Source organism: Capra hircus, chromosome 7 (genome assembly GCF_001704415.2).
Source record: "Capra hircus breed San Clemente chromosome 7, ASM170441v1, whole genome shotgun sequence".
NCBI lineage: Eukaryota > Metazoa > Chordata > Mammalia > Artiodactyla > Bovidae > Capra > Capra hircus.
In genome coordinates, this window is record NC_030814.1 from 15,655,081 (window position 1) to 15,678,998 (window position 23,918).

The window sequence follows — 23,918 nt, forward strand, 5'->3', positions numbered from 1 at the left end:
GTGAATAGTAATGAATACTATTCAGGGACCAGACTAGTATAGATGTAACAAAGAGATACAATATATTCCATAAATTTTGTAACATGAAGTGAACTGTTGCATCTTTTTTCTCTTAAGAGACTTAAAGAGATATTCCCACACTGCCTGCAGCAATATTTTATGTATATATAATATTTCACTCTTGTTGATCTGGATGAATGGATAGCTGCAAACTTTCAAAAGTGATTTCCAGGGTGCAAATGAGTGAATATTCATTAATAATAGAAAATATTGAAATACAGTTCAGTAACTGTATGGATTTAGGATTGAAGAAATTCACTTAAAATCTTATTTGTATTTAAGATTGAGTGCTTGGAAAGTTCTTAGGACTTTTAAAACCTATTATACTTGCTTTATTATAGTTTATCCATAGGGCTTTTTTGGCTTTCTTTTTTATACTTTCTATTTTTACCGAGTGAATGCTTTTTAAGAAATAGCCATTTATTTGTTCATTTCCAAGGTTTACTTTGTTCAGAAGAAGTGCTACCCACACTTCACTAATTATAATTATTCTCCACTCTGAAGTGCAGCAAAATAAATGATATGGTTTTATAAAAATAATTTGTCCTAAAAATGGAGATATTTTAAACCAGGGTTTTTCCACATCTGAACGGGAAATTGCCATAACTCTATAAGGGGACAAGTAAAACACTATCTTGATGGTTATCTCATGGAGGCAGGTTTGGTTTTGAGCTGAGTTAGGGAAGGAAATTTAATATAATTCTGGACCATAACGTACATGGGGAAACTGATTTCAGTTTAAGTCTTGCTCTCACTGGCCGAGGGAGAATGGATGTGTTTTGCAATTATTACAAGTCTGGGAGAAGTCACAAGATTTGCAATTATTACAAGTCTGGGAGAACTCACAAGACTCTATGTCTAATCTCTTTCATCTCCTAGAACTGAAGTTGCCTTATCATTAACTGTATTTTGCTGAATACTGATTCCTGATTAAATCCAGTAAGACGTCTTGTTTCCAGCAGATGATAATTTTTTATGACCTTTTAAAAATATATGAACAAATCTAAGCATCTGTGAATTTATGAATAATTAAAATAGAAAAGACTTTTATTCTATTAATAATACAAATTTCCAATTTTTATATGTGTCAGGAATCTTATAATTCTAAGTCTGAAGTATCTCAGCAACTGTTGTAAGAAATTATCTGAGGATATTCATACAAGTCACTAGCCAGCATGATCACAGTTTGTTGGAAAAATATTATACATTTTCCCCATCTAACTGCATTTTAATTATATTACTTACCAAGCATAGCATCTGTCTCAGCACACATAGCATAATAAAATGCTCTAATATTCTTAATTTCTTTTTCTGTAAACTTCCCAGTGCAGTTTTTGGTATATGAAGAGTAATAATCTACAGGGTGCATTTCTGACAGAGGTGACCACTTTGGGATTTTGATGGCATCATACGACACCTAAAGGGGGAGAAAACAAGTTGTAGTAATCCTTCCTTCCAACTAGAATGTAAGCTACACCAGACGTTTCATTAATTAAGAATGGTTATGAATTATGTAAAAAAAACAGCAAATCAAATACCTAAATTAGGAACAGATTTTTAATATTCCCACTAACAACAAATATCAATATATCAATCTGTATACATGGTAAGACAGCTGTGAAATTATTTTAGGGATTATACGTGTGGAGGCTGAATGGAGGCCCAAGATGGCGGCACACCGGGAGTGTAACATCTGCGCTTCTAGAGTCTTCCCACTGCAGGTGGCTTAAGACCCTGCAGTTATAGAACCCCATAGACTAGTTGTCTGGCAGGAACTTTGACCTCAGAGGTGGCTCTGAGTAAATCAATGTATGCAAGAAATAGATACAAAGACAAACTTCCTGACTTTGCATATCGGGCAACCAAATATCCAGATTTTAAGCAGTACGTTCAGACAAATCTTTATGGAAAAGTGAGTCTTAAAGACCCTAAAACAGTGAGAGCTCTGACTTGTACTCTCCTAAGGGAAGATTTTGGACTTTCTATTGATATTCTGCTGGAGAGAATAATTCCTTCAGTTTCCTTGCGACTCAACTATATTCATTGGGTAGAGGATCTGGTCGGTCATCAGGACTCTACAAAAGTACTCTCTTGAAGACGAACTGACATCTGTAATGGGGCATCCTGCATCTATCCTTTACTTGGAACAACTTTAAATGGCTGGTATTTCATGCAACAGAAGTAGATGATATGTGCTTCAATATGCAAAGAAGAATGTGGAACAGAATAACTTATCTTCTTTTATAAAGGTGGTAAAAGCACTACAGAAGACACTCCTGATGGATGCTCTTAAGGAAGACTCTGAGATAATCTGTGACTTTTGCATGTGCAACCCTCTCTTTTTTGCCAGTCAGTTGGAAGCCAAGGTAAAATATCTTCTCCTTTAAAGTAGTTGAATAATTAAGTTTTCCTTGTTTGCAAAAATAAGAGCAGCTTTTATTTTGGAAGTTGTATCAATTTGTGTGCTTCTGGTATTAAGCACCTGAAAATCCAATTCCAGATTGACTTTACAAGAAAGTTTACTGGTTTATGTATTTGAGAAATCCAGCAATAGCATGGACTTCAGGAACAGCTTGATCAAGGAGTTCATCATAATATCAAGGCTGAGACTGTTTTTTCCAGGTTCCCCTTGGCTCTGACCTGGCCCTCAGTTGTATCTATTCTCAGGGAGTAAATGCCTGGAATCTTTGAAGACCCCCACGAAGTTCTGTAAATACAGGAGGTATCACAGAGATCGTAGCAGAAGGAGGTGAATTAGAGTTTGTTAGAAGGATCATCCATGACAGTTTACAACTTTAAAAGAGATTAAGGTGGTATAACTGTATGCTGAGAAAGAAATGCGGCCTGGCTCCTCTGAAGGAAGAATTTTGCATATAAGGGGTTCCTAAAGTCACTTACACTGAATTCTGCCAAGGTCACACAATGAGATGGGCTTTGGCATGGAGTTTTTATGATGATGTAACAGTACCATTACCACCAATTAAGCAAAGAACATAAGAGAATCCAAGGAAGCCCATTAGTTCGTTGTACTGGAGTCTGTGATGAAAGAACTAGCTCTCAAGCATCATCGCTGGGCTCTGAGACAGCAAAAGGCATAGTGGTGTGATGACAAGGATTGAAAAAACTTCTCACCGACCTGAAGGTCCAGAATAAATGAGTTCCCTATGAAAAGGAGGAAATTAGCCCTTTTCTTCTAACAGCCATAGAGATAACTCCTGGATTCACTTAAGGAGGAAGAAAAGAGACAGTAAGACAACTGAGAGGTTCCCCTAGCTCCCAAGAACATCACGGAAGCCTTGGAAGAGAAAAAGTCCCCCTTCAAAAAGTCCAGCAGTAGCCAAGATGTGACTTGGGGCCCCCAGGAGAGTACCCTGGGAGAGCTTGTTCCACCGGGAGGCCAGACTACCACTGTGGAGGGCCATGGCAGACTCCCTGGAGGAAAACCCAGAACCCATGGAGGGTGAAAGGAGTGAGGAAAAGGGAGAGATCGAGGTTCTGGAAAGTTGTAGAGGCTCTAGCAATGGAGCCCAGAATCACAAGGCTTCTGAGCAGTTCAGCAACCCAGGGTCTGAAAAGGGGAACCATCTCCAAGGAATGGCTGGACATTAACTATTCAAGTGTCTGACAAACGTTAAGAAGGAGGTAGATGATGGCTTAGTTGAAATGTATTTGGTTCAGGGCCAGAACAGGGATTTGATGAACCAGCTTTGTACTTATATACATAACCAAGTTTTCAGGCTTGTTGCTAGTTAACTCCAAAATTCTTGCACAGTTGGAAAGTTCTATAAGGCAGCTTGCTTTGGAGTGTGGCCTGTGGGGTGGCAAGCTGAATTCCATCATTAGCTCACTGATAGCATTATGTGGAATTATCATTAAAAAACAAATTAGTCCATTTTTAAATATCCCTCTCCTATTTTTTAAGTTACAGGTCATTGTAGTATGATAGTTCAGTGGAAGAATCGTGGTTATCAGCATCAACAAAAAGCCACTGGTAAACTCATAAGGGGTTTAAACCTGACTTAAGCTGATCACCTTGACTTCAGACTGGTTTTCTGAGACTAGAAGGATAATTTTTGTAGTTTGATTCTGATCAGAACTTACAGAGCATCATGCTCTCTAGGTTAGCCTTGGCTTGCTTCCTGAGGAGGGGTGACTTTCTCCTGCCCCCCAAGGAGGTGGTGTCAGGGTGAACAGCCCTGTACCCTCTTCTAAAATCAGTCTCAAGACTGAAGACTTTGGGTACATATGATTGATGACCCCTGTGTCAGTTCAGAGAAAGGAACTGGACCACCTAATGGTGGGAAAATCAGGGAGAGAAAGCTCAGTGATGAAGAAGGAAGAAGGGCTGATATCAGGGAGCGCCTGGAAACGTTGGAGACATCGGCACATTCCTGACTCTTGTCTGTTTTGACGTTGCTTATTTCAGAAACAGAATTAGGTAAGCAAAACTGCCAGGTGTGATTGAGATACAGCAGAATGAAGCCATATCCCTACCTCCAACCTGTTTAAAGTAATTTTGTAGCAGTTAAAAAAAATTATATGTATCAGTGAAAAACATGAGCTTTATTAGACAGTATTCTAATCCATAATGCGTCAATCACTTTACTATAGTTGTGTGATCAATTCAAAACTTCAGAATCAATAACCTAAGAATCGAAGCTCTTTTTTCCAGTAGTTCACTAGTAAAAATGCCAGTATCTAGTGAGATAGCCAAATATTTGTTAAGAACAAATACAACTTTTTAATATATGTAAATGCTTACAGTTTGGGTGAAAAATCACTAGACTAGACTTAAGTCATATATATCTTCTAGTCAGACAGCTTTAAAAAATTAAAATATATACTTAACTGTTTACTTAAAAACTATTTGACTCATTTCATTAGGCTAGTACTGACTCCTGACAAGTTTTTCAACATAGAGCCAGATGGAACTTTTTAAGAAGACACAAACTTAGACATTATTTCCTTTAAAATAGGATGCACTACATAGTTTCTGGATAGAGGTTTTAAAGTAACTTAAATTTGATTTAACGTGACACATTTCAAAAGGCAGGCAGTCCTTACTTTGCATAACTCAGGTATGCACATATATTAGCTACCACAGTTTAAATATTAATAATATCAGTTCCCCTATAGCAGGGTTCAAATTTCAGCTACTGTGAACCAAAATTTCAGAAATGGAGACCTGATTGAAATAAAAATGTGTTTATTTGGGGTTTGCACTTTCCAGAGTTTCACAGGATTACAAAATCGGAGAGGCATATAAAGGCAAAAAGCTGCAAGGCCACGGTCAGTTACATGAGTTGTTTATCAAGAATTGTAATTGGATTTGGTGAGCAGTAAGGATGCTTAGGTTGTTTGGGGTTTGAAATGATTGCATAGTTACAAGGGGAGACCTTGGGAGCAGAAGGCTGCAGCTGGCCCGTGTTGTTCTGATTATGGCTGGTAGTGTCTTAGACCTAGTACAGTTCAAAGACGGTTCAAGTTTTCAGTGGTGCAGACATGTCTGAGACCAGATCAATGGCTGCTTGACTCCAGTTTGTATGCCTGACTCCGATTTGACTACTCTATTATAATATCAATTTGTCATTATTACCGCAGAGAAGGCAATGGCACCCCACTCCAGTGCTCTTGCCTGGCAAATCCCATGGACGGAGGAGCCTGGTAGGCTGCCGTCCATGGGGTCGCTAAGAGTCGGACACGACTGAAGCGACTTAGCAGCAGCAGCAGCAGCATCATTACCAAAGGTGTATTAACTGTGAGTTGCCTCATAAAGAAGAAACTTTCACATTCATATGCTGCTCGTTCTTTAGTCTACAAGTCACGATGTAGATTCCATCTGTGTATCAGTGATTAATCATGTCATTTCTTTCTACATTTATCAATGATTGGTTACTGCACATCTTTTATTCCGTACATAAACAGACTGCAAAGTATGTAGGTGGCCTGCTTCCTTGTCTCCCACTGATACATCCATGTGACATTAAAATGGATAATCAAAAGAGGAAATTGGTCAATAAAGATGAATATATAGTAAAGAGATAAGCAATAACCCTGGAAGTGAAATTCTAATCAGACATTAACTGGAGTTATAGACAAAATAGCTGGAAATGCTGGTTCTGCCACCGTTCAGTGCACGCAAGATACACAGCCAGAGGAATTCAGTGAAAATTGACATCAATGAGGAAGGTGTCTATGGAGAAAAGGATGAACATGACCTTGAGGAAGTGACACTAGCAGAAATCTGCACATTAAAGGAACTCTCCAAAATATGAAAGTGCAAATGTGGAGGGTGACCCAGATTTAGAAAGAAATATGACATAATTCCTGAGAAACAGAGAAGATGCTTGCTCTGTATCTCAGGTTACACGATGGGAAGGCAAGCACTGTTCAAACTACTCTTGATCTGGATTTTTTACAAAAACAAAAACATTTTAATTCTTAATGTTTCCAGTGTTTTCAATTGCAGTGCATTAAAAACATCAATTTTACTATTTTGTCATTTCCCTATACATTTATAATCCAAAAGAAGAGTTTTAAATGTTTTGACAAATGTTTTTTAGTGTCCTAGAAAAATGGTCATTTCCCCAATTGACTATTAAGATCTCTTTGTACAATTTCAGCTTGCACAGTCATTATTACGCTCCTTAGCTGTGCAAAGTGAAGACTGCCTGGACTTCTTAGAGAATGTCTTTTAAACATATATATGCAATGCATATAACAGACATATTATACTCAATGTATTCAACTTAGAAGCAGTTTCTGAGTTTTAACACATGCCATTTTTGTAAAATGGTCCCTTTAGTTTTTGTCAAGTTAGATTCAAGGTGATTATACAATTTTCAAAATTTTCTTTAAAATGATAATAAAAGAAAAGTGGGCAAGTAACAATAACATATAGATAAAATGTTAGCTTATGCTTGTGAGGACACACAGTATATACCTACCTTTTTAAGCCAATAAAGAGATGTGTGAAAAGTTGAAGATCCAAAATTTTCTCCTGAAGATGGTGAAGGATACGGGTGCGGTAAATTTAATCCCAAGTACAGAACAAATGGTTGAGTGGAATTACTTGCCTCCTTTCTTAACCAGTTGACTGCTCTGCCTGTATTCTTCCAGTCCGCTTCCATCACTCTTACTTTAGTCTTTTTAGGGGCAAGGTTAACCATAGGCCTGCCTTCCTGTCTGAGTAAGAAAGCAACATCTCTTGTCCAGGCTTCCACACGATTGCTGAGGGGGCAAAAGAGGACAAGTTTAAAAAGTTCTGGAAACTAAGTACTGTTGCCTGGAAAATCCCATGGAAGGAGGAGCCTGGTGGGCTGCAGTCCATGGGGTCGCGAAGAGTCGGACATGACTGAGCAACTTCCCTTTCACTTTTCACTTTCATGCACTGGAGAAGGAAATGGCAACCCACTCCAGTGTTCTTGCCTGAAGAATCCCAGGGATGGGGGAGCCTGGTAGGCTGCCGTCTATGGGGTCACACAGAGTTGGACATGACTGAAGTGACTTAGCAGCAGCAGCAGCAGCAAGCACAAATATAAGAGAGCAATACGGAAAAGAATTTTTAGACTTGGTCATGTAAATGTTCGGACTGATTGTATGAGGTCTCATTAAGAAAGATGCTGAGTACTGCAAATTCAAAAACCAAGAAAAAAATAACAAGAATCAAATATTACCTTATATGTTCTTCAAAACTAAGACAGATTATTTATGAAGGTTACTTTTTCTCCAAACATAATATTTAGTAAAATAACAAAATACTTCAAACTCCTAGTATTGCTTCTGAATTTTAACATTTTTTTCTTGTTAGAATAAGAGAGGTAGTATTTCTAACCAAAGCTGCTATAATTTCCTCCTATCACCAAATCCTTATATTTAAAAAATTCTTCCCTCCCACGGGTACCTTAAGTGTTTCTCAACTCTCAGGTTCTACATTGTTTCCAGCCCTACCTTTTCTTATTAAGAGAACAGTTTTGAATATGACTAAAGCTAACTATGGATAAGGAAATGGCAGCCCACTCCAGTATTCTTGCCTGGAGAATCCCGTGGACAGAGGAGCTGGGGGGCTACAGTCCATGGGGTCGCAAAGTGTCTGACATGATTTAGCAACTAAACAACAACAAAGCTAACTAAGCTAAAATGTCATGCAGATTCCTTGTCCATGATAAACTAGACATGCGTTCTTTAGCTGGTAATTTAAAAGCTAAATGTTACGATCAATTAAATTTCTTCAAATATTTTATCATATCACTTCATAAGTAAGTAGTAGTACTACTACTTTTTCTCAATCAATATATACTGTTAGTTGGCATAACTGTTTCAGTTCAGTTCAGTCACTCAGTCGTGTCTGACTCTTTGGGACCCCACGGACTGCAGCACGCCAGGCTTCCCTGTCCATCACCAACTCCTGGAGTTTCCTCAAACTCATGTCCATCGAGTCGGTGATACCATCCAATCATCTCATCCTTTGTCATCCTCTTCTCCTCCTGCTTTCAATCTTTCCCAGCATCAGGGTCTTTTCCAATGAGTAGGTTCTTCACATCAGGTGGCCAAAGTACTGGAGTTTCAGCTTCAACATCAATCATTCCAGTGAACACTCAGGACTGATCTCCTTCAGGATGGACTGGTTGGGTCTCCTTACAGTCCAAGGGATTCTCAAGAGTCTTCTCCAACACCACAGTTCGAAAGCATCAATTCTTCGGTGCTCAGCTTTCCTTATGGTCCAACTCTCACATCCTTACATGACTACTGGAAAAACTATAGCTTTGACTAGATGGACCTTTGTTGGTAAAGTAATGTCTCTGCTTTTTCAAAGCTTTCCTTCCAAGGAGCAAGTGTCTTTTCATTTCATGGCTGCTGTCACCATCTGCAGTGATTTTGGAGCCCAGAAAAATAAAGTCTCTCACTGTTTCCATTGTTTGTTTTCCCATCAATTTGCCATGAAGTGATGGGACCGGCTGCCATGATCTTAGTTTTTTGAATGTTGAGTTTTAAGTCAAGTTTTTCACTCCCCTCTTTCACTTTCATCAAGAGGCTCTTTAGTTCTTCTTCACTTTCTGCCATAAAGGTGGTGTCATCTGCATATCTGAGGTTATTGATATTTCTCCCGGCAATCTTGATTCCAGCTTGTGCTTCATCCAGCCCAGCATTTCTCATGATATACACTGCATATAAGTTAAATAAGCAGGGTGACAATGTACAGCCTTGACGTACTCCTTTCCCAATTTGGAACCAGTCTGTTGTTCCACGTCCAGTTCTAACTGTTGCTTCTTGACCTGCATACAGATTTCTCAGGAGGCAGGTCGGGTGGTCTGGTATTCCCATCTCTTTCAGAATTTTCCAGTTTATTGTGATCCACACAAAGGCTTTGGTGTAGTCAATAAAGCAGATGTAGATATTTCTCTGGAATTCTCTTGCTGTTTGATGATCCAGCAGATATAGGCAATTTAATCTCTGGTTCCTCTGCCTTTTCTAAAACCAGCTTGAATATCTGTATGTTTGCGGTTCACATACTGCTGAAGCCTGGCTTGGAGAATTTTGAGCATTACTTTACTAGCGTGTGAGATGAGTGCAATTGTGCGGTAGTTTGAGCATTCTTTGGCATTGCCTTTCTTTGGGATTGGAATGAAAACTGACCTTTTCCAGTCCTGTGGCCACTGCTGAGTTTTCCAAATTTGCTGGCATATTGAGTGCAGCTTTTCACAGCATCATCGTTTAGGATTTGAAATAGCTCAACTGGAATTCCATCACCTCCACTAGCTTTGTTCGTAGCGATCCTTCCTAAGGCCCACCTGACTTCACATTCCAGGATGTCTGGCTCTAGGTGAGTGATCACACCATCGTGGTTATCTGGTAAGATCTTTTTTGTATAGTTCTTCTGTGTATTCTTGCCACCTCTTCTGCTTCTGTTAGGTCCATACCATTTCTGTCCTTTATCGAGCTCATCTTTGCATGAAATGTTCCCTTGGTATCTCTGATTTTCTTGAAGAGAGACTGACTCTGGAGACAGTCTTTCCCATTCTATTGTTTTCCTCTATTTCTTTGCACTGATCACTGGGAAGACTTTCATATCTCTCCTTGATATTCTTTGGAACTCTGCATTCAGATGCTTATATCTTTCCTTTTCTCCTTTGCCTTTAGCTTCTCTTCTTTCCTCAGCTATTTGTAAGGCCTCCTCAGACTACCATTCTGCTTTTTTGCATTTCTTTTTCTTGGGGATGGTCTTAATCACTGCCTCCTATACAACGTCACGAACCTCCATCCATAGTTCTTCAGGCACTCTGTCTATCAGATCTAATCCCTTGAATCTATTTCTCACTTCCATTGTATAATCATAAGGGATTTGATTTAGGTCATTCCTGAAGAGTCTAATGGTTTTCCCTACTTTCTTCAATTTAAGTATGAATTTGGCAATAAGGAGTTCATGATCTAAGCCACAGTCAGCTCCCGGTCTTGTTTTTGCTGATTGTATAGAGAGTCTCCATCTTTGGCTGCAAAAAATATAATCAGTCTGATTTTAGTATTGATTATCTGGGGATGTCCATGTGTAGAGTCTTTTCTTATGTTGTTGGAAGAGGGTGTTTGCTATGACCAGTTGTTCTCTTGGCAAAATTCTTTTGGCCTTTGCCCTGCTTCATTCTGTTCTCCAAGGTCAGATTTGCCTGTTACTCCAAGTATCTCTTGACTTCCTACTTTTGCATTCCAGTCCCCTATGATGAAAAGGACATCTTATTTGGGTGTTATTTCTAGAAGGTCTTATAGGTCATCATAGAACCGTTCAACTTCAGCGTCTTCAGTGTTAGTTGTTTGGGCATAGACCTGGATTACTGTGATACTGAATGGCATAACTGTTCAGGAAGCAATTTCTAAGAAGCCTGTTTTTTATAAGTTTTTGTTAAGGCAAACACCTCTGAAATACCTTATCAATTAAGAAAAGAGCTTAAACAATTCAAACACCAACATAGAAATAAAGACATTTAATATTAAAACATAATACTCCACATAATGGAAATTTCACATCACACAAAGTAGCTAATGGTTTATAGGTGAGCTAAATAGAACTTTTATCTGCCTCTTGAAGATAGATAAAAAAGTTTAAGCAACCATAATAAAAACATAATTTTTCACAGTAGATACTCAGTATCATGCTTAGTCACTCAGCCATGTCCAACTCTTTGTGACCCCATGGACTGTAACCCGCCAGGCTCCTCAGTCTATGAAATTCTCCATGCTAGAGGATTGCCATTTTCTTCTCCAGGGGATCTTCCCTACCCAGGGACTGAACTCATGTCTCCTGCCCAGGCAGGTGGATTCTTTATTACTGAGCCAACAGGGAAGCAGATATTCAATATAGTTTGATAAAAGTAATGAAAACCAGAATCTCAGCAGAATTACACCTAAGAGATTTTAGTTAATTCTATATAGCAAATGGAAATCCCTAAAACAGTAAGTAAGTATGGTAAAAGTTATCACACTAACAAACAATGTAACAGTTTCTCAATCTTTCGTTTATATCATTGCTGAATGAGAAAACCCTGTGTGATCATTATTATTGCAGAAGAGTGGGATGCTAGGGGTTTATCACACCAGCAATATTTGTGGTAGAGCTCTACGATTTTGTGGTAAGCAGAAATAGCTCACTGAGATTCATACAAGATGTTTAGGAACCAAAGTGCTTTCTTTTCAACCAAGGGGTATTATATGGGAACAAATGGCTGAGAAATGATTACAGGGAACAAGGAAATTACAGGAAACCTTCTAATGCAACCTAATTAGTTGTCCAGTGTGATATTGTGATTTATAATGAAAAGTATATATTTGATTTCCATCATGGATTCTGATACAATTTCCTAAAATCCTCAGGATTTTCTAAGAGATGAAAGCAACCAAAGTGTCTTCTGTTATGTTAATGGGTTACTTTTGCACCTCACCTGGGTTGTGGCCTGGATGCCCTAAACAACAAAGAGATTAGAGGGTTGACATTTTTAGTCCTATTGCCTGCCTCTGACCTCCAAGGAGGGAGGAGATTGGAGAGGGAATCGCAATTGCTTTCAATCACCAGTGGTCAGTGATCTAATCTATGTCTCCCTATAAGGGCTTCCCAGGCGGCACTGGGGTAAAGAACCTGCTTGTCAATGCAGGAGATGTAAGAGACACCGGTTTAGTCCCTGGGCTAGGAAGATCCCCTGGAGGAGGGTATGGCAACCCCCATTTTGGTTAGAGAATCCCATGGACAGAGGAGCCTGGCAGGCCACAGTCCATAGCATCGCAAAGAGTTGGACATGACCGAAGTGACTTAGCACACACACACACCTCCCTATAAAATCCAAAAAATGAGAGGGTTGAGGGAGGGGTGGGCTTAGAAGAAGGCATGAAAGCATCGTGTCCTTTCCCCAGGCATCTTTTACATTTGGCTGTTTCTGAATTATATCCTTTTATAATAAACTGGGCTTCCCTGGTGGCTCAGACGGTAAAGCATCTGCCTGCAACGTGGGAGACCTGCGTTCAATCCCTGGGTTGGAAAGATCCCCTGGAGAATGAAATGGCAACCCACTCCAGTACTCCTGCCTGGAAAATTCCATGGATGGAGGAGGCTGGTAGGCTATGGTCCATGAAACTGCAGAGTTGGACATGACTGAACAACTTCACTGGTTCATAATAAACTGGTAATCTGGTAAGTAAAATGTTTCTCTGAGTTCTGTGAGCCACTGTAGCACATTAACGCAAGGGAGAGGTCATGGGACCCTCTGATTTCACAGTTGGTCAAGTCACAAGCATGGGTGGCAAACCTGGACATGTGATTTGCGTCTGAAGTGGGGTAGTGGGGCCGTCTTGCATACTGAGCCTGCAACTTGCGGAATTGAGCTTCATTTTAGGCCACTCTGGAGTTGGGGGCAGAGCCCTGAATGGTGATCAGAGCCTTTAGTAGGCTCTGGATTGACACAGGTATAGACTGTTGCTCTGGTTGGGCTAACCAGCCTCCTCAGTCGACCTTACAATGCAGTCATAAGTGGGCCTAGAACATCTCAAGGAAAGACTGTGATTGAAAGATGGCTACATTGAACTCAGATTACCATCTTTTGCCGCAGCAATGAGTAAGTGTGATTTCATTTAATCTTTCTGGCAAAGTTATGCCCCTTTCCTTTTTTTTTTTCTTTTAATAGTTCTTTGTTTCTGAGGTTCTTTTTGGCCCAAGTTGGTCCCCTTAAGGATAAAAAGGCTTATATCAACTTAATTTTGGCCCAGTCTTACTATTACAACTAATTTCAAACTTAGCTCCATTTTTGCCATTTTTTCTAAATAACATGTGATTTACCCTCCTATCTTAGTGGCATCTTCTTTTGTCTGTTTCTGAGTGTGTGGGCTTTTGGCATGATTCCTGTAACTGCTGGAAGTGGAGTATAACAAACGCTTTCATCATTACTAGGGCAGCAGAGACAGGATTATGGCTGAAGGTAAAGGTTCCTCTCTCCCAATTTTCCCTTTTGCCTCTCTCTGGCTATCCCAAGACTCCTGAGTAACCTAGCTGATCAAGAGGGTAATACTTTGATTGATTAGTTGACCCATGTTCAAGCATTGTGCCTAAGTATAAAGTAACAACTTTTTTTATAACTTAGAAAACATTTAGCACTTTTTATACATTCAATACATATTAATGCATGTGTGCATGCTAAGTCACTGCAGTTGCATCCAACTCTTTGCGACCCTATAAACTGTAGCCCACCAGTCTCCTCTGTCCATGGGATTTCCCAGGCAAGAATACTGGAGTGGGTTGCCATTTCCTTCTCCAGGGGAATCTTCTCGGCCCAGGGATCGAACCCGTTGCCTCCTGCAGCTCCTACACTGCAGGTGGGTTCTTCACCGCTGAGCCACCAGGGAAGCCCAGTACATGCTAACAGTGATAATCAGTGTTGATTCACTGTTCTGCTCTCACTGCTCCCTGGGCCAGCCCGGGCCCTTGTTACTCGGATGTAGTATAAGCAGTAGGTGCTCCAGGAGCTGCACTTCTCAGTTTAGAGTCCCTTTTCCTAGCCCAAAGTTCCCTTGGCAAGTAATACTAATGAGGAAAATAGGGAAAGACAATGTGAATATACAACCACATCACTGACGGCAATTACTGTGACAGAATTGCCATCAGTACCTGAGAGCTCAGTAGGTAAAGACTCTGCCTGCAATGCAGGAGACCCCGGTTTGATTCCTGGGTCGGGAAGATCCACTGGAGGAGGGATAGGCTACCCATTCTAGTATTCTTGGGCTTCCCTGGTGGCTCAGCTGGTGAAGAATCCACCTGCAATGCAGGAGACTTAGGTTCAATCCCTGGGTTGGGAAGATCCCCTGGAGAAGGGAAAGGCGACCCACTCTAGTATTCTGGCCTGGAGAATTCCATGGACTGTAGAGTCCATTGGGTTGCATAGAGTTGACGCGACTTTCACTTTTTCATTGTGACAGAAAGATAACTCTTAAAGGTATAATTTTCTCTAATAAACAACCAATGTTTTCATCCCTCTTTAACTGGGTCAAACTATTGTACCAAGAAACAGTATCTTTTGACCATGTGCTTAGACCTGCTTTGTCTTACTGTTCAGCATTGCCTCCCCTGACCTCCTACTCTCCGTGACTTGCTATAACCTCCTCAAAATAGAAAACTTTCTAATTAGTTGGTCACTGGGGGTATTTGGGACAAATTTCTTTTCGTTCCATTTCTGTATAATTTGGAATATTAAGAGTGCGTTTTCAATCAGGACAATAATAATAATAATAATAATAAGGCTTGTATTTATGGTGAGGAATGAAAACTACCTGTGGTTTAGATCAGTGGTCCCTAAGCTTTTTTTGGCACCAGGGACTGATTTCACAGAAGACAGTTTTTATACAGACCAGGGGTGGAGGCAGGGGAATGGTTTCAGCATGATTCAAGCACATTACATTTTGCATGTCATTTCTAATCTCATGCTGCTGCTGATCTGACAGGAGGTACTGGGGGAGCTTGGAGGTCCCTGGTTTAGAGACTGATTCACTGACTCTTCTCATTATAAATTTACAGTCTTACTTTGGCCACCTGATGAGCTGACTCATTTGAAAAGACCCTGATGCTGGGAAGGACTGAGGGCAGGAGGAGAAGGGGACGACAGAGGATGAGATGGTTGGATGGCATCACCGACTCAATGGACATGGGTCTGGGTGGACTCTGGGAGTTGGTGATGGACAGGGAGGCCTGGCATGCTGCGATTCATGGGGTCTCAAAGAGTCGGACACGACTGAGTGACTGAACTGAACTGAAATTGAAAATAGGCACAAACATACAATGTACAGTTTCCTACATGCCAGCATTTCTTAGAGTGTGGCCCAGCCATCTCTGGGAGGTCCCCCAGGAGCTTTCAGGAGGTCCACGAGGTCAAAACTATTATCATAATGATAGTAAGACTTTTTTTTTTTTGCTGTTTTTCATTCTCCTGGGTGTACAGTAGTAGAGACCACTTTAACGAAGCCTCAGGCGGGAGATAGGTGGAGTACACCTATCTCAAAGGAAACCGTTCTTTATAAACTTAGGCTTCAATGCGTCATTTTGCACACATGTACTAAGCACCCCTCCTAAGTGGTCCGAAGTTTATTTTACCTCTTTGAGGAAATGTAAGTGAGGCTTCTCAAAGGGATACAAAAGTAACCACATGTTTCTGATAAAGGCATTCACAATTGATTATACCTGGTCTACCTCCCTCTGAGGTCCAGTTCCTTACATCTTTGCTACTTCAAGCAGCATCAGCATCACCTTGTTAAATAAACAGAATTTTGAGCCCCATCCCAGACCCACTGAACTGGAAAGGGCATTTAATGAGATGCCCAGCGGATCTGCACATATGTCACATTTTGAGATGCACTGCTCCACATAACAGCGTAAGAATTTTTATGCTTGAGAGCCTCAATTTTTAGATGAGATAATTAAAATAGTTTCCATAGTAGCCCATGAATAAGAACTGGATCTATTCCAAAAAACAAGGTGATGGCTAAATGCACTGTCCAATGATCAGCAATTTTATTAACTCTTTTTAACAGCAAAATCTCCTAATATGGATGGAAAATAAAACTAACATATTAGCAATTAATTATTGCATAACTCTGTATCTATGCCATTGCTGTGTGGGTTTTCTGTGCCAATGTGCCAAATTCTGCCACTGCAGTATTGGATACAGTCAGCCCACAGGTAGCACTGGGTGAATTTACATAGCAACAATAACCTTTGAAAAAATATCACACATTAAAATTGATGAGACCATAACAGTTTTCTTTCAAAATGAATTAGGAGCCTAGGCATAAACCTTCAGCTTCCTAAGATTACTAAATAATTAAAGTGTCTTAGACTTTAAGAATTATATGGAAATGGATCGCTTTCTCTCACATAAAGAAAGAATCATTGTTCTTAACAGGACATTAACAGCTAATGTATCTCAAATAAGTCTCTTGTGTGGAAAAATTACAATTCTGAATCATGTCCTTGCAAATTTCACTATCAACCTAATAAATTCAGTGAGAGAAAATGGAATTCATATTCATTCCTTTTAACTGTTCTTCTCTCAAAGTTGAGAAACACACCACTTTTTTTAAAAGGGACTCACAAGGCTGTCATCTATCTTTGCATATATTCATGATCACTCACAAAACAGTCTGTTTTAGTTGAATGAATAATAATAGTTGTTAATTCTGTGTTATTTTGTTATATATTTATTGTAAATACATTTATGCAATTATACATTATTATACAATTGTATGATAGTAAATAAATTTCAAACAAAAGGTTTGTTTCTCTTGATGTGGGGGTGGGTACTCAGGGGTTTCATGAGCTTGAGGTTGTGAACTTCTTTGTAACCATTTTCTAGTCTGTCAGTGAATTCATCACTGTGGAAGCATCAATTTTTAGAACTTTGAATTCCTAGGTGACAGTGACTGTAGCCCTTAACAGAATATTTGCTGCAGTTTGGTTTTAAATAAAGGCAGGCTTTTTGATTTAATTCAAGAAATAGTTACTGAATGTTTACCATGTGAAAGGCATTGTGCTAGGCTGAAACTTGAGGTAACTCCCTTAGCAATCAAAATAATACTACCACCTCATATCTACTCAAGGATAAACTCCTTCTACTATTATACTTCAAAAAATTAAAAGACGATTTGCTACCTTGTGGAAAAAGCAACTGGGATAAAATAGTTTGGTTTTGATTACACCTCTAATGGTTTAGATCACATTGACTACTTACATCAGATAAGGAGAAGATTTTGATTACACTTTTAGAGTAATTTAACATCTCAACTTAAGTGACTAACATTTAAAATTTTTTGTAACCCGTTGCCTTTCAGTATTATACAGAAAATACAACCTGGATAAATGTCATCATATATGAAAGATAAAGCAGGTGGATTATCCCCCAGTAAATCTTTCATTAATAATTAACTAAGTAGTCTCTGCATTGAACATGTTACCATGTCCACAACCCTTGCTGAAGAGGTGACCCAGATGACTGCGCTATATAGGATTTAAGGTTTCTCCTATCTTGTCGACTGGCCAGGGGTGGGCACCTGACCTGAGGACCAGACCCTTGGGTCCTTAACCTGGTCAGTGATTATGATGGAATCTGGGATGAAACATGTGTTGAGCCCATCATCCTTATTTATAGAATTTGAATTTGGAAAGAAAAACAGGTAACTGGTGATTCTCTAGAATGCAGCTATGAGGTTGAGAAAGTCACTAAAAGGAGATGGAGCTTGAGTCAAAAAGCATCGTGCAGGTCAGAGTTCTAGCTGGAAGTGATGTAGCTGAGAAAAGACCCAGAGCTAAGGAGACAAACAAGTCAAGTTAACGACAGAGAACCAGGATAAAGTTCTCCTGACTCCTGCTTACTGAGGTCCTTAAAGCTGTATTAGAATCAGAATTATTCCCAGTCCCATCTTTTGAAGCTTCCCTGGTAGCTCAGACAGTTAAGAGTCCGCCTGCAATGCAGAATGCCTGGGTTCAATCCATGGGTCAGGAAGATTCCCTGGAGAAGGAAATGGCAACCCACTTCAGTATTCTTTCCTGGAGAATTCCACAGAATTCTGGTGGGCTATAGTCCATAGGTTCACAGAGTCAGACATGACTGAGTGACTAACACATTCATTCATTCCATCTCTTGAGATCAGTGTAACTACAGTCCTGTTCTTAGGCTGATAACCCAAATTCCTTTTCACTGCATAATTAATCTGTTTGCAAATCTTCAATCTATGTTTCTGAATATATGATTTACCAAGCCTATGAAGATACACAGTGACTTTTTGGAAATATTTTACCTTTAACCTAATGCAGTGCCTAGAAGTTAGGAAGAGCTTAATCATCATTATCATTATTCTCTAGGTCACTCTGATCAAAGAAATTCATTTAAACTGGGTAACTTTCATGGTAATGGGGGTATGAATGACATCACTGTGGGAATTATTTAAAATCTCTTAGGTAACTAAAACTTGGCAGATTAGCTCAGTGAGTTACTGGATATGGTATACTAAGACAGTCAAGTTGTTGCTGTGATGTGTTTTCCAAACCACCTGCCCTTGTGGGGGCAGAATTTCCTATTATGTGCGTTCTAATGAAAGGAGAAATGCCATTGTCCATTACAGAAGCTGAGTGTGAGTGATAAGCCCTCCGGCTATGACCCCAGGCACCTGGGGAGTGGGCTAGTGATTTAGGTTGCCCATTTGACACTCAGGTCCTCCCTGGGATTCTGAATCTTGAGAGAGTGACAAAGACATAGGATCACCAGGGAAGTTTCAAAAGTTCATAGTTTTATACTTCAAAGTGGATCAGCATTTTTATCTTTGCATCTACCTATATATCCAAAACTGCTTAAAAAATCAATTTATAGAAACAACAGTCAAGCTCAATATAGAAATAGGCACTAAACTTTGTGTAGATATTCTGAGACAGTTTTGCTGTTGTGACCCTCCACTTCTTATGAGGCTTGATACCTATAAATAACTTTACAAAACTATTACAAAATAGGATTGACATTTTCTCTAGTGCAAAATGTACTTTTAAGAGTCTATAAGAGATATCAGGGGAGGGACTGGACATACTGTCCTCTCAAAGGCATACTTTCAGAGCTTGAAAAGACTAGATTCTAATTGGAGCTTTTATATGCAAAAAAAAAAAAGTACTGCATATTACAATGGGAATTCTGAGAATTCTTATAGAAGAAAGCTACAAGTGATCTCAGACGGAAACACATGGGAATTGCCGCTTGAAGGTTTTGTGTTTCTTTTGCAAATAAAGAAATTTTAATTTTTAGTAATTCAAACATGGGTATTTCATATGCTAAATATTCAGTTTCTCAATATTCAGCTTTCTCACTTTGGCCTTTATTAACCACAACTCTTTATTACTTTGTGAATTTTACAAAGATAAAGAATATCTGTTGTGATTCTCTCAAAATTCAAATATCTCCAAGCTTTGATTACAAAATATTGTCCTTGAAACAGTAATTTTTTGGTTTATTTTCAAGCCAGTTTTAAAAGTCTAAATGCATCCTCTAATTCTTCCAACTTTTCAAGCCAGATCTCTCTATAAGGTCATGGTAGGACATTTCTCAGTCAGGTTTGAGAGAATTTATTAAATTCCCATAATCTTCTTTCTCTCAGATCTCTTTCTGCAATAATTTTTTTTAAAAGTTCATAAGGAAATTTAGAAAAAAAAACTGATTAACAAAAAGCAAATAAAAATCACTAATTCTACTACAGACGGACAACCACTGTAGTATTTTGGCATGTACCTTCCCAGTTTTATCTAGCGTGTGTATGTCCAATATATATTTCAAAAAAGGACATGCAACATACTGTTTCATAATTTTTTAATTAAATTTTATGTTTTTGGAATACTTTTGTGTCAAATGCCATTAGGTATTCTCTACCAGTTTTTAATTGCTTCTAATGTTTTACTGTGTATATATCTACCTCAGTTTATTTAATGAATTCCCTACTCATTAATTTTTAAAACACCTATTAAGTATTTGACACTTAAGATTTGGGTACTTTTAATGAAATAAGCTCTATACAGTCAGCAAAAACAAGACCAGGAGCTGACTGTGGCTCAGATCATGAACTCCTTATTGCCAAATTCAGACTTAAATTGAACAAAGTGGGGAAAACCATTAGACCATTCAGGAACGACCTAAATCAAATCCCTTATGATTAAACAGTGGAAGTGAGAAATAGATTTAAGGGACTAGATCTGATGGACAGAGTGCCTGATGAACTATGGATGGAAGTTTGTGGCATTGAACAGGAGACAGGGATCAAGACCTTGAAAAGGTACAGGGATCAGTACATGGAAAAGAAATGCATAAAAGCAAAATGGCTGTCTGGGGAGGCCTTACAAATAGCTGTGAAAAGAAGAGAAAAAGCAAAGGAGAAAACGAAAGATATAAGCATCTGAATGCAGAGTTCCAAAGAATATCAAGGGGAGATAGGAAAGTGTTCCTCAGCGATCAATGCAAAGAAATAGAGGAAAACAGCAGAATGGGAAAGACTAGAGATCTCTCCAAGAAAATTAGAGATACCAAGGGAACATTTCATGCAAAGATGGGCTCGATAAAGGACAGAAATGGTATGGACCTAACAGAAGCAGAAGATATTAAGAAGAGGTGGCAAGAATACACAGAAGAACTGTACAAAAAAGAGCTTCACGACCCAGATAATCACGATGGTGTGATCACTCACCTAGAGCCAGACATCCTGGAATCTGAAGTCAAGTGGGCCTTAGAAAGCATCACTATGAACAAAGCTAGTGGAGGTGATGGAATTCTAGCTGAGCTATTTCAAATCCTAAAAGACGATGCTGTGAAAGTGTTGCACTCAATATGCCAGCAAATTTGGAAAACTCAGCAGTGGCCACAGGACTGGAAAAGGTCAGTTTTTATCCTAATCCCAAAGGAAGGCAATGCCAAAGAATGCTCAAACTACTGCACAATTGCACTCATCTCACACGCTAGTAAAGTAATGCTCAAAATTCTCCAAGCCAGGCTTCAGCAGTACGTGAACCATGAACTTCCAGATGTTCAAACTGGTTTTAGAAAAGGCAGAGGAACCAGAGATCAAATTGCCAACATACTCTGGATCATCAAAAAAGAGAGTTCCAGAAAAACATCTATTTCTGCTTTATTGACTACACCAAAGCCTTTGACTGTGTGGATCACAATAAACAAGAGATGGGAATACCAGACCACCTCTATGCAGGTCAGGAAGCAACAGTTAGAACTGGACATGGAACAACAGACTGGTTCCAAATAGGAAAAGGAGTACGTCAAGGCTGTACATTGTCACCCTGCTTATTTAACTTATATGCAGAGTACATCATGAGAAATGCTGGGCTGGATGAAGCACAAGCTGGAATCAAGACTGCCGGGAGAAATATCAATAACCTCAGATATGCAGATGACACCACCCTTATGGCAGAAAGTGAAGAGGAACTAAAATGCCTCTTGATGAAAGTGAAAGAGGAGAGTGAAAAAGTTGGCTTAAAACTCAACATTCAGAAAACGAAGATCATGGCATCTGGTCCCATCACTTTATGGGAAATAGAGGGGGAAACAGTGGACATAGTGTCAGATTTTATTTTTTTGGGCTCCAAAATCACTGCAGATGGTGATTGCAGCCATGAAATTAAAAGACACTTACTCCTTGGAAGGAAAGTTATGACCAACCTAGATAGTATATTCAAAAGCAGAGACATTACTTTGCCAACAAAGGCCTGTTTAGTCAAGGCTATGGTTTTTCCAGTGGTCATGTATGGATGTGAGAGTTGGACTCTGTAGAAAGCTGAGCGCCGAAGAATTGATGCTTTTGAACTGTGGTGTTGCAGAAGACTCTTGAGAGTCCCTTGGACTGCAAGGAGATCCAACCAGTCCATTCTGAAGGAGATCAGCCCCGGAATTTCATTGGAGGGAATGATGCTGAAGCTGAAACTCCAGTACTTTCACCACCTAATGAGAAGAGTTGACTCGTTGGAAAAGACCCTGAGGGAGGGATTGGGGGCAGGAGGAGAAGGGCACGACAGAGGATGACATGGCTGGATGGCATCACCGAGTCGATGGATATGAGTCTGAGTGAACTCTGGGAGTTGGTGATGGACAGGGAGGCCTGGCGTGCTGCGATTCATGGGGTCTCAAAAGAGTTGGACATGGCTGAGCGACTGAACTGAACTGAATGAAATAATGAAAATAATAAATAATATTTGAAAATAAACACATTTCTTCAAAATGTTTTATAAAAGCATATGACATAAATAAATAAATATCCTTTGCCACTGATTATAAAATTAGTTCTGTGGGGGTCATGTGGGGCCAGTCATTTTAGAAAGCTGGATTTCCTGCAGCTTAGCTTCTTTAAAAAACACAGAAACTCCCTGATACAGCTAATAATTTGGGTTAGCATGTGTTTTGCTTTCTAACTACTTAATAACTAAGGATTGTCATGATGAAAACAAGGTATTATTCCGGTTTATAATATTTGCCCTTAGACTGAATTAGATCTCAGGTTTTTTTTTTTAGTTCTTTTGTCTGCCATTAATGAGTTTTGCTCTTCCTGTGTTGACAGATACCAACTTTTAATTCCTCATCTGCTTGAGCAATATTTTTGCAAGTAATTTTTTAAAAACACATTCTTGTCTTGCTTGAGTAAAAAGAATACAGTAGATACGGTCGTTGTTACTTTATTTTTAATATTAAGAGTGCAGATTTACCTATATACTTCCAGACATTTTAATATTCTTCTTTAGAAACTGTAAGATGAGTTAAATTTTTAATTTATTCCTTAGAGAGTAAGTATCTTGCTTTTTCTATTTTAATACCTTACTTTTGAAATTCTGCATTCTGGCATCATACTAGAAAAAGACCCAGATTCTTCATGGCTAACTGCAATAGGATGTAGTCAGTGAAAGAGCCAACTGACAGGATGGAAAGACTACTTAGAAAACAAGTGAAACTGTCAAAGGAGACAAGCTGGATCAATCAAGTAATTACATGAACTCCGAAAAACTGATCTAAAATCACCATGGGACTTGATCAGAGGGCAGAAAATATGTTCAAGGATGAAAAGAATAGAATAGAACTACTCCGAGGTTATTATTATTTTTTTTACAGAACAAAAATCTTCTGGAGATTCTCATATTCAGCTTCTCTGATGAAACAGGCAGGCTGTTTTCTGCCAGTGCCTCAGCTTGTTGCTCAAGTCCTTCTCACATATTAAAGTTTTACCTTTCATGGTTCCCTTAGGAAACCATAAACAGGAATTCGGGTTTATCCAGTGTCTTCCAAAAGGTTTTCAGTTTCCTATTTGGTTGCATTTGTTCAGAAGTCTTCTTCCTGTCCTCCACCTAAGCCTATTGATGTTCTACTTCTGCAAGTTTATCAAATCTAAAAGGCTATTCATATGAAATGTACTCTTTTGAAAAATATATACTATGAAGAGAAAACACTACCAAGAAGACTGTAACAGAATTGTATAGTCATCAGTTGTAAGATGAATTGCAAGTTCAGAGATGTTAAATTGTGGGAAAAAAAACATTGTGCACCTTAGAATAGACAAAATGTAGCACTTTACAGCTTTTTCTCCCATCCCTTGAAAAAAAATCTGGATGTGTTTGCTTCTTCCTTTAAACAGAACTCACCATATTTTGTCCTATACTGTAATTTTTTTAGACTTAAAAAAAAATCTCATGTTTTAAACCATAAGTCACTTTAGCCAGGTCATATCTGGCTAATGCTAATGTTAAATTAAAAAGTGAAATCTCCACTTAATTAGATATCTTCAGGTTCTTCGAAAAGTAGATTGGAATAAATTCCACG

At 39.1% G+C, this 23,918-nt stretch overlaps 1 protein-coding gene and 1 pseudogene across 2 annotated transcripts in view; one reads left to right on the forward strand and one right to left on the reverse strand.

Moving 5' to 3' along the window:
* The window catches only part of ARSK (arylsulfatase family member K), a 55,069-nt gene that overhangs the window by 15,512 nt on the left and 15,639 nt on the right, over nucleotides 1-23,918 (reverse strand). For both annotated transcript variants that reach the window (XM_005683442.3, XM_005683441.3), the window contains exons 4-5: nucleotides 7,008-7,290; nucleotides 1,306-1,477 (exon numbers count right to left, since the gene is read on the reverse strand). In XM_005683442.3, the coding sequence (XP_005683499.2) occupies nucleotides 1,306-1,477; nucleotides 7,008-7,290 (455 nt within the window). The remainder of the gene's footprint in view (nucleotides 1-1,305; nucleotides 1,478-7,007; nucleotides 7,291-23,918) is intronic.
* Nucleotides 1,728-3,880, forward strand: LOC108636410 (annotated as a pseudogene).